General features: G+C 45.4%; 5 protein-coding genes across 5 annotated transcripts; 1 reads left to right on the top strand and 4 right to left on the bottom strand.

Annotated features, from left to right (window-relative positions):
- Window positions 1-797: 797 nt before the first annotated feature.
- Window positions 798-1419, bottom strand: PPTG_13065 (hypothetical protein). Its single transcript, XM_008908777.1, has one exon. The coding sequence runs from the start codon at window positions 1338-1340 to the stop codon at window positions 1008-1010; it is 333 nt and encodes a 110-aa protein (XP_008907025.1). The 5' UTR covers window positions 1341-1419; the 3' UTR covers window positions 798-1007.
- Window positions 1420-3035: 1616 nt separating this feature from the next.
- PPTG_13064 (hypothetical protein) lies at window positions 3036-4052 on the bottom strand. Its single transcript, XM_008908776.1, has one exon. It carries the CDS (start codon window positions 4011-4013, stop codon window positions 3138-3140), a length of 876 nt encoding a protein of 291 aa, XP_008907024.1. The 5' UTR covers window positions 4014-4052; the 3' UTR covers window positions 3036-3137.
- A 102-nt stretch (window positions 4053-4154) lies between these two features.
- Window positions 4155-5202, bottom strand: PPTG_13063 (hypothetical protein). The gene has a single exon (XM_008908775.1). The coding sequence runs from the start codon at window positions 5168-5170 to the stop codon at window positions 4283-4285; it is 888 nt and encodes a 295-aa protein (XP_008907023.1). The 5' UTR covers window positions 5171-5202; the 3' UTR covers window positions 4155-4282.
- Window positions 5203-6414: 1212 nt separating this feature from the next.
- On the top strand, window positions 6415-7313 carry PPTG_13062 (hypothetical protein). The gene has a single exon (XM_008908774.1). It carries the CDS (start codon window positions 6428-6430, stop codon window positions 7199-7201), a length of 774 nt encoding a protein of 257 aa, XP_008907022.1. The 5' UTR covers window positions 6415-6427; the 3' UTR covers window positions 7202-7313.
- Window positions 7314-8603: 1290 nt separating this feature from the next.
- PPTG_13061 (hypothetical protein) lies at window positions 8604-9506 on the bottom strand (the record flags this gene model as incomplete). The annotated part of the gene is made up of 1 exon (XM_008908773.1): window positions 8604-9506. One exon carries the CDS (start codon window positions 9504-9506, stop codon window positions 8604-8606), a length of 903 nt encoding a protein of 300 aa, XP_008907021.1.
- Window positions 9507-10230: the final 724 nt, after the last annotated feature.

The raw sequence follows: 10230 nt of genomic DNA, 5'->3' as shown, positions 1-10230 counted from the left end.
TGGAGCGTCCGAGTACTCGTACTCAGCCCCTGCTAGTCTGACGTCATGAACCTGGAGTTTCTCCAGCTTAAATTTGGTACCGACCGGTAGCTGCAGTGCCTTTCGTAGGCAGCGAACAGAGTGATAGAGCTGTGTTATGGATCAGCATAAAACTATAATTATTTTTATTTTTTTGAAAAGATTATAGTTGCATGATCCCTTGTTTAACATGGGATTTCGAAGTATTGATAGGAACAGCGGATACTGCCAGTTGCCCCTGGGATATACATCAAGGACGTCTGATCGATTTACACGATACGCAAGTCCGATTGAGAAATGTGTTGACATAAAGATGGATGACAACGGCAACTAACGATAATGCTAAACACAGCAGGAAGCTGGATATGACGCTAGATTGTTAGGAACACCATGCATGAATTTATCAATTTCGTTCGCAGTATTTCTTGCAGTAAATTATATGTGTATGAACTAGAATACTAGCCCAACGACATGACTCGCTCTTCCACCCTTAATACATAGCGTATAACTCCTGCGTATCCGAAAGAGTACCCTCCAAATTGTTTGTCAGTGCGTTTCACTTACTCGAATGATTGACATCAACGTACATCACTGAGCAAGTACAAGATCTTGTGTTTATCAGATCTAGCTAACCTGTCGATGAAGTTAATTATTATCATCACCTTTACGATCAACGGGTGTTCATTTCCCCTTTTCGAGGAAAGTTGCATGAACATCGGGAATATTTATCACTTTGTTGATAGCACTACAGTGCTAAGAAACCCAGTACGCGATGAACTTCCGCCAACACCATGAAGATTATTACTGCCTAACACTACAGTACAGTAGTAAATAGTAAGCCGCATGCGTAACTACGAGCACTAATAGAAGCACCACCGGTGCATCAATATGCGTCTCTTGTTCCGCCTTTTCATGTATTTGTTCGTATCTCCGATTTAATCTAGCTGCTGCACCAATATAGTTCTTGGGGCCTTTTCACCGCCGAAATACTAATCCAACGTTTGTTTTGTGCCGCGGAGCGGTTGCGTGAACTTGAACTGCTCATGCCCCGGAGCTCCGCCCTTGTAGACAAATTTGCCGTCAAACCTCTCCGTGCTGGGAATCAGTTTAGCCACGACGTTGAGAATCTTGTCCTTCAAGGTAACCTTAAGCGGTTCAGCTGCAACTTCCGGAAAATCGTTCCTGAAAAAACTGCGTACTACATTCGTTCTCTCTTCTTCTTCAGCATCCTCCACGACTTTGTTGGAAGAACGGAGATTGCTTGCATCACTCCATGTGAGAAGAGTGGCGGCGATTACGACGAGGATCAAACTGAGACGCATGAGGTTCCGGTAGCTGGGGTACTGGAAATTTGGAGACTTCTTTATCGTGAGCACTCGTGGGCGAATTGCGAAGTGATTAGATAAAACATTACCAAATGAGGTCGGTAAGGTCGTGCGTTCTTTCGAGCGGAGGATGTCGCATTAAATGAGGCTTTATCCGGCCCCAGATTGATCATCTGGGGATTGTGAAAGTTCATGGGATATTTACCGAAGCCAACACTAACCCGCGATTATTAATATTAATAATGAATAGTTGTAGAAAATAATGTTGCAAGGCGCACATGATGAAGGTACTCTAGCTAACCTTTGTTAATAGCTGCCTGACTCAGTACGCACATACACAGCAGCAACAACATCGTGATCTCTCACAGTTAGTTATCACAAATGATAACTAACCGTTGACTTTCGTGTACTGCATGTCAATTTTTTTTACAGATGACTTTTCCGAACCTTTGTACTGTAACGGTTAAATTTCCTCGCACGGGTGACGTGCTCCGTCAGGAATCGGAATCGGGACCATAACACTTATAGTAATTACGTTAAGACTATCAAACGGAGAATGCTTAAAACTCGGCGCCGGATATCGTAGAAGTCGCTGGACACCAACCGGAGCCGTCTATTAGATTGAAGACAGTCAGTTGAAACTTTGGAGCTGTACACTTTATGCCACATTCAAAAGAAGACAATAGTACTGCCTTTGCGATCGCGCAAACGCGATTGTACTAAAGGAAGCAATAACACAAAAAAAGCAAAATGAAATGTGAAATCCTAAAAACATGGTATTATTAAACAAAGATCTTAAAGAGCTTTGAACTCCTCACAAGCTCAGCCTGTAGATGTAATAACCCATTTTGGCAGTGGTCAGTAGCACAAAATGTTGTGCTTTCACTAAGAGGAAGCATTTTTGTTTTGATTTAAGCTTTACTACATGTACGCAGTAAAAATTGACTAGTTGAAGGTGGTAGTTACTAACAGCCTTGGCTTGCGAACGTACGAGCAATGTTGAGTACACGAACCTGTGTACTAAACTTGTTGCGTATGTTTTAGATTCAGCAAACAGATGATCTGTTAGCTGTTCTCTCCAAAGTTTGAGGCACAGATTTTGAATATATCACGTTAAGGACGATGTGTACCACCATACCCACTCTAATCAGTCGTGCTACAATTTATTAGGTTTCAATGTGATCAGTTTCGATGTCTCTGTAAATAATTCTTTCACTGAAGAGTCTCCCGATCACAAAACCGACTGGATGGACTCGTGGTTGTACTTGCTGTCGTACTGTTATCGTATACTGCTTGCACTTCTTCATCTCGTCCACAGGCGAGGTATGCATGTCCTACCGGTAGTATAATTACCAGTCTCGGGACTTAAGCAGACCCTCGTTCTTCATATCATCACTTGCTGCTATTCATTTACGTTGCCGCCATAACATTATATATATATATATATAAGGATGGGCTTGGATACCCTAATTAGTTTCTCGATCCGCTACTTTCTGCTTAGCGTTGAGCATTTCGTTGTGGACATCTGAAACTATTTTTTTTATCGTTCTCAAAGTCGTTTTTGTGTTGTAGCGCTCTACTACTGTACGTATCTGGACGAGAACGTACCCCACTCAGCGTGTCCTCCGCCCTGTGACAGCATAATAACTAAATTTTACTCTGTCCTAGAACACTTACCGACATCAACCGTCACTCATCCTCCAATTGCTACCATAATGACTATTATCCTTGCAATTTTCATTCATTTATTCATGATAGACTCTCGAGACTGCATCAACTAAGTAATCGCATATCCTACGCGGTAAGATGCAGCGGCTCAATGATCCAGTCGATATCTTCCGGTTTCGTAACTTTCGACTCAAACTGCCAAATCGCCTTGTTACGTCTCGCAATTTGCTCAGCACCATTTGAATCCGCCATCGTCATACTCACATGTTCCGTGATATCAAACAACACCGCCAGCTTCAGTCGTTCATCTACCGGAACTCCCAGCACCTTGGCGCCCGAAGAGTTGGTTGTCGACCGTTTAGCGACGCGATCATACTGCACACTCAACAAATACGCATTGTGCACTTCGATCTTCGTCATCTCTGCGCGAACTCCGGCACTGGCCGACTGGAGAATGAACGACTTGAACGCTTCGTAGCTCACGGTCTCAAGCGAGCGCTCCACCATTTCCGCGGCCTCGCAGTCCGGTTTCAACGGTCCTGGAGCCTCATCCTCACGTCTCACATAATCTGCAAACTCTCTGGAGTACATGATCGTCATGGTCGCCCCCATCGCGTACTTGGCGCCTTGAATAAACTCAATCAGATCCAACTGCGTGTTCTGCGGTCTATTGAGATGGTAGAACATCAACCAATTGGCCAGCCAGCTCATACTCGACGGAGCGAACACATCTTGCTTCTTGTACTCCGCGAAAAGTTCCTGACGAGCTCGAACTCTAGCCAAAGTGTCCAGAACTTCTTGGAAACCTTCAGGTGAGGGATTCTGGTCATTTGGTACGGATGAATATTGACGACGTTGATGCGTTTGCAGTGCGTTTGACGCGCTAAAACTCAAGCCACGGCTAGGACTGCATCTCGCAATGCTGGCGAGGTGTTGATCGTGTCGATAGACTTGCTGGGGTCGCGACAGGAGGCTGGGGAGAGGACGAACTCCAGCTCGCATTACAGATGTCAGATTGTGTGGCAGTCAGGGACAGCAGGGACCAAAACTTAATTTTGGTCGTAAATTTGGTAACGGACTAAATCTTGTGTCCGAAAGTTGTCATCGCAGAGGAACCGATAGTATATGCAGCAACTCGTTATAAGCCTTCATTCTACAACAAAATCTCTCATTATGTATCTTGTTAGAATTCTAAAATGTAACTATACAGAATGCAAATGTCTATGCGGTCTCAAAAAGCCTCAATGCCTTGCCGCGCCCGCCAGCGCACTTTAAATCGGAGCAGGAATCTTGTTCTTCACATGTCGTTTGCCCAGTGTTGTCTCCACTTTGAAAGGAGTCGCTTTCGTAATATGCCAGTCCACAAACCGAGCGCGAGATACATCCGAGTAGAAACTCCAGTCGAAGGTCGTCTTGACAGCATGCCGCGTCAGGTAGTTTTCTCCACCGTTTCTTGACGCCAGTAAGTGCTCCGTGACAACATATCGCACCTTCAAGCTCACGGCCTCGTTCATGTGGTACATGCTGCACGTGTCATTATTCTGGTCCATTGGAGCGTCCGAGTACTCGTACTCAGCCCCTGCTAGTCTGACGTCATGCACCTGGAGTTTCTCCAGCTTAAATTTGGTACCGACCGGTAGCTGCAGTGCCTTTCGTTGCGCTTCCAACTTGTTAGCCCACTTGTCCATACAATCAGCACTCGCGACTTTCGATAATGAATCAGGGTGCACTTCTGTCTCTTGTAACAGGTTATAAGCCTGTTCTTCACTGTAAATTTGGTCGAACACGACGTGTGCAGCTTGTCTAGCGCCATCAAGGAAATCTGGAAGGTCGATGGGTTGATCTGGTGGAATCAGACAAACCAGGTACATGTAGACGCGCTCTCGTAGCGTCGCACTGCGGGTGAAGTAGTGACTGAGTGGAGACGATGCGCTGTCTAACGCGATGATCTGGTTGTAGTTCAGGAAGCTACGCACCGCGAGATGTAGCACCTTGGCTCGAGCCATGACGTAGCTCGTGACTCTGGGGCTCGTGAGGAATGTGCGATGCTGGAGCGTTGGGGTAGATCGAGTCAAGTGGCTGTAGTGGGTGTGGACGATTGATGAGGCGCTGCGAAGAGCGCTTGCTCCAGTAGAGCGACGTATCACCGAGAGCAGCATACCTGTCGTGTCCAGGGCGCAGTGTTGCGAACTGTGCTGAATTCTAAAACGACATTAGGCGGTCGCAGCAGATAAAGCTGCTGCACCCGTCTCTACAACCAGATGTACAGAAAATACTATAATTGCTAAGAATTTCGTTTCTTCGATAAACCTAGCGGAGTGCTGGGTGTCCAACAAGAACCCGATGCTCCTGCCAAGCTTGAGTAGACGCCTCCTCAAATTACCAGAGCAGCTCAGTGCATCTTATTTGGTGTTTTTCATTTTTATCCACAATTTGTGGACTAGTAGAGTTCTTATGTTCTAAAAGTTTTTTTTTCTTTCTTTTCAGATGCTGCTGCTAACTAATAGTAACTACGTCGTGTTGCGTTGCGAATGGCTGTAATCGACAGACAATGCCAGCATTCGCAAACGACGAGGCAATGTTCAACAGGCAATCTACTGGATCAATTAATTACACCGTAAGCCACGGCCTCAGCAATAGCTTCGGAGACCAGTGTGCACTAGCATTGGGACAAACTTGAATACAACTCGGTGCTTGGAACATAATCTCATCCTATGCATTGCTAGGTACAAAGAGTCCGCAGCAGATTTAGTGTGAGCCGGTATTTTACGGTCAAGTGCATGCTTTCTGAATACACGTAGACCCACTTCGTTTTTTAGTGAGCCATATATATACCATTTAGTCAGCAAACAATAAATAAAATTGAAGCATACATGTATACTACACAGTAAGATAACTGTTGAACACGGGGAAATGCGCACGTTCACTCGGTAGAGTGGAAAGGCCGCACAAAATAAGCTGTTCTCAAGTTTACCCATTTCTCAAGATTATGATTCTACCTCTCGCCAACTTCTCATAGTACAACCCAACCTTTTATTTCGGGTCGTTAATAAAAAGGAAAGTTGGTGAACAACTTCGTGCTGTATTCAGAGACGTACTATTGCACTTCGGTATCCATCGCAGCAGTGAGGTGGATGATGATGGGTTGCTAGTAAACTTACACATAAATGCATTGCCGTTGTCAAGGAATTCCTCAACATCCTTGATCGCTGGATTGGCGTCGTGTGGTTGCACGTAGCTAGCTCTTTCTCAAATATTATGCCGATGCAGAATTTCATACGAAGTGTTCGAGCTGGCCTCATGTTTCCAAATCGACATGCCGTGCTCGACTCCGATTTCATCTTTATCATTCTCAGTCACTTCGGGTTTTGCCTCCAACAACTCAAGCACCTACAAACTACCTGCCTCAGAACAACATGAAGGTCGTCTCCACTGCTGCCAACATCTCAATGATGCTCGGGGTCGTCGCTGCCAGTACCGACCATGCCAGTCGCGTGTTGGTTCTTGGAGGAGGAGCTGTCCCAGTTGGCACAAAGAAATACACGACTGGCATCCGCCCTACCATCGATGGCGATAACTTTTGCGCTGGATCGTTGATCGCTCCCACCAAAGTTCTAACTACGGCTGCGTGCCTGGGTATCTCCAAGCCGGCGAATTGGGTGTCCGTGGGTACACATTACATCAACGGCACGCAAGACGGCGAGCAGATCAGAGTTGTGGCTGCTCAAAACCACACGGACTACAACGACATCAACGGCTCGTACGATGTTGCGGTGCTAACGCTGGAGAAACCCAGCAAATTCACACCTGTGAAGCTGCCTGCTGCTGATGACTCCGATACCGTCTCTGGTATGTGGTCCAAGGTTGTCGGGTGGGGTTACACGAGCTTCCCCAACGGCACCAAGTCCTACGAACTGCAGGGTGTGAGCCTGGAGGTCTGGAGCAACACAGATTGTGCCCAAATCTACCCTCTCGACGACACGATGGTTTGTGCTGGAGGAGTCGTTGGAAAGGACTCCTGTGGCGGTGACGGGGGTGGTCCACTGATTAAGGAGCGTGGCCCAGGCGATGAAGATGACATTGTCATCGGATTGGTGAGCTGGGGATCCGATTGTGGAGTGGGGTACCCCGCTGTGTATTCACGCGTGTCGAAAGCCATGACCTGGATTAACTCTGTTCTCAAGGGATAATGAAACCACGGCATCTAAATGCTGGACAACTCATGCCGATGTCAAAGCTTTCTTGAGTAGTAGTACCTTGAAGTCAAGAAATTGAGCGGGTTATCTCCAATAGACAGTCACCGGGTTGCTCTGTTAAACTCTCATCAGTTTTTTTTTGTCTTTGTTCGTTTTTATCGCCACCAACACGGGGTTTCCAGATGAATTAAATTGCGACTGTACTCTCCAACCTGACTCGGCGGTGCTCCTGTTTTCGGCTAAGGCATACGGCTCGGTAAATTTCAAACGTAACAATTACTTGGAATAATTTACTGCAACTATTTATCACCCCTTCGAACGCAATGAATCCAACACATATCGGTAGTAACACAAAATAGACTTCATTATTGTCCCCAGACTGTATATAGGCTTATTCGGTTTCTTGCTGGAAAAGAAGCAAAGCTTTGCGTACCGAGTACACTATCATGGTACCATTATGCAATTTTAAGATGGTTCTACTGGGGCAACCACGACGTTACAGAAACTCGCTATCAGTCCTCACTCGACAAGAATTTTTGGCTGGAACCTTCCAGAATGTGTTCTAGTGTGGTGTGCGCGAGTGTGTGAGTTCGACGGTATCCATCAGGAGGGTTTCGAAATTCACCCTGGTGCATTACAGAGCGATTCACATCATCTGTCAGCTTAGTGGAAATAAAACACACACAACATTTTATTGTCAATCCTGAAGGCATCCACTCAATATGTTATTGCAACATAACGAGCATCTTCTTTTCAATCACCAACAGCGTATTGTTGGCTTCAATTCCTGCAGTCCAGGTCTGTGCGCTGCACCAAAAATTACTTGTACAAAAAATGATACTCAAGGAGTAAAATATTTAATTTTATGATGAACAAATTTGCGTTGCTAGACAAAAATAAATCAGCTAAGATAAATGATTCGCTTGACTGGTGAATACTTAAGTAGTTTTGAATTTTGAATTTGTTGCGGTTATGGCGACTATGCCCGATTAGCGCGTCCTCGCTTACAGAGTCATTCTTATTAATAAGGAGTGATTTCTGTTTTAAGTTGGCTACCACTTGAGTTGAACTCTTCTTCTTACCAAGATTTGACGCTTTCGTGCCTCAACAATTTTTCTTCCATGGCAATTTGAACACCTCCCATGAATTCTAGAAACTCTGCCCTTGTCTTCAGTATGTAACATCACGAACAGTGCCGATCCGCTTGTTTAAAGATCGGTAAAATTGTTTTGCCCGGATACTTCAAGATGGTGGGCGCTTTGAAAGTGGAATTTTATGCGGAATGCCTTGTATTATGTTATCGAGACTGTAGTGCGGTTTGCGTACTTCCCGCCCATCATGAACTATAGAATAAGTGGACAGGGACTTGGCGTTGAGGCTGTTAGATTAAAGAAGCTCAATGATAGCACACGCCGTTAGTAACAGACTCAATCCACGCTCGAGCACTCGACACGCGGGAGTAAATGCTAGGATACCCAGGTTTACCACAATCGCCACCCCAACTTGATATCCCAACCAATACGTCACCACTCGGACGCTCCACCACCACTGGGCCACCATAGTCACCCGTGCATGATGTCACATTAGAATAATCTCGCGAACACAGCCTGGTATCATCCACGTTGGTTTCTTCGAGACAGTTCGCGTTGTTCATCAACTGTACATCTTCTCGCGTCAGTTCGTACGCCATGGTTCCTTCGCCGCCTGTATCGTCCCAGCCCATTTTGGCAGCCCACTCACCGTCTTTGACGTCGGAATCATCCGAGGCTGCCAACGCTATCGGTTTGAATGAACTTGGCTTCTCAAGAAGCAGAACTGCGAAATCGTCCGTGAAGGCCCCAACCGAGCTGTTTGGATGGTTGAGTATCGCGATGACCTTGATCTGCTCACCTTCTTGGGTACCATTGGCGTAGTGCGAACCGACCGAAGCCCAGCGTACGTCGGCCACGACGCAGTAGGTCCCAACGAGGAGGTGAGTCGGTGAAATTAGAGAAGCACTACAGAAATTGCTGCCTTCTGGGGTAGAACGAAGACCAGCAACGTACGTTTTAGAGCCTTTGGGCACGATACTTATCCTGTTGTGTGGGGCGTAGGTAGCATTGTTCCGAATGATACTTGACGGCAAGTTAGCCGATACGCTATGGTTGGTGTCTTGGAGCAAGGGCACGATGGCGTCACTGGAGAGATTGTTCCCTGGGGCAAAGTTGGCGACCAGTGCCGTGTGGTAGTCTAGCGAGCCCCCCTTCACGATAGCTGCCAATATCAGTGCAGCGCAACTAAAAGTGAAGGCAAGTTTCATCTGACGGATGAAAATTAGAAATGAGGCGGAATCGCATTGCGTGGAACTGCATGGCTACGGCTGCTTTTTACAGAATTGAATCACAGGGATGGTGGGATCCACACATGTATCTTTTTGTCTTCTGGATAGAGGACGGTTCTTGAAGTGTAACTTTATATTATTACTTTGATGAGTATATAATAAAATGTTCTATTCATTCGATAAACTTTAACTATTCGGCCCGTTGGGCTTAGTATTATATATAATTTACACACGTATTATGTATGCCGACGGTAGAGAATTTAACGCCTGAAATAGCTCAGACAAGAACAGTCAGAAAAAGCGAAATAAACTAGCCCAAACTATTCCAGTAGAACAGGAAAAACTTCTATGGATAACATATCCTTAACTATTCCTGATTTTATCCAGTTTGTTGTCAAATGTTCTATGTTCTAACAATTTTAACAACTCAAGTTCTCTAGATGTCAAGTTAAACAAAATGAAAGCTTCGTTACTTTCAAACTAATTCCATTTTTCATTGTTTTTGACATTTTCAACATCAAGAATAATAAGATACAAAATATCCTACACATCAATTGAATTATTCGTTAGCCTAGCCTAGACCAAACACAATTCTGTCTCAGGGCAACTATACACCTTATCTAGACGGCGACAATATTTGCTTAGAAGATAGTTCTGCACTTGCTGTTACGGTAGAAGAATGTCTTTCGACAGAAGGTGTCCG

Source organism: Phytophthora parasitica, assembly GCF_000247585.1.
Source record: "Phytophthora parasitica INRA-310 unplaced genomic scaffold supercont2.31, whole genome shotgun sequence".
NCBI lineage: Eukaryota > Oomycota > Peronosporomycetes > Peronosporales > Peronosporaceae > Phytophthora > Phytophthora nicotianae.
This window is presented reverse-complemented; position numbering and strand designations above follow the sequence as displayed.

Excerpts from the sequence above, each read along its gene's own strand:
- PPTG_13064 (XM_008908776.1), bottom strand. The coding sequence starts at position 4,013 with ATGCGAGCTGGAGTTCGTCCTCTCCCCAGCCTCCTGTCGCGACCCCAG.
- PPTG_13065 (XM_008908777.1), bottom strand. The coding sequence starts at position 1,340 with ATGCGTCTCAGTTTGATCCTCGTCGTAATCGCCGCCACTCTTCTCACA.
- PPTG_13062 (XM_008908774.1), top strand. The coding sequence starts at position 6,428 with ATGAAGGTCGTCTCCACTGCTGCCAACATCTCAATGATGCTCGGGGTC.
- PPTG_13063 (XM_008908775.1), bottom strand. The coding sequence starts at position 5,170 with ATGCTGCTCTCGGTGATACGTCGCTCTACTGGAGCAAGCGCTCTTCGC.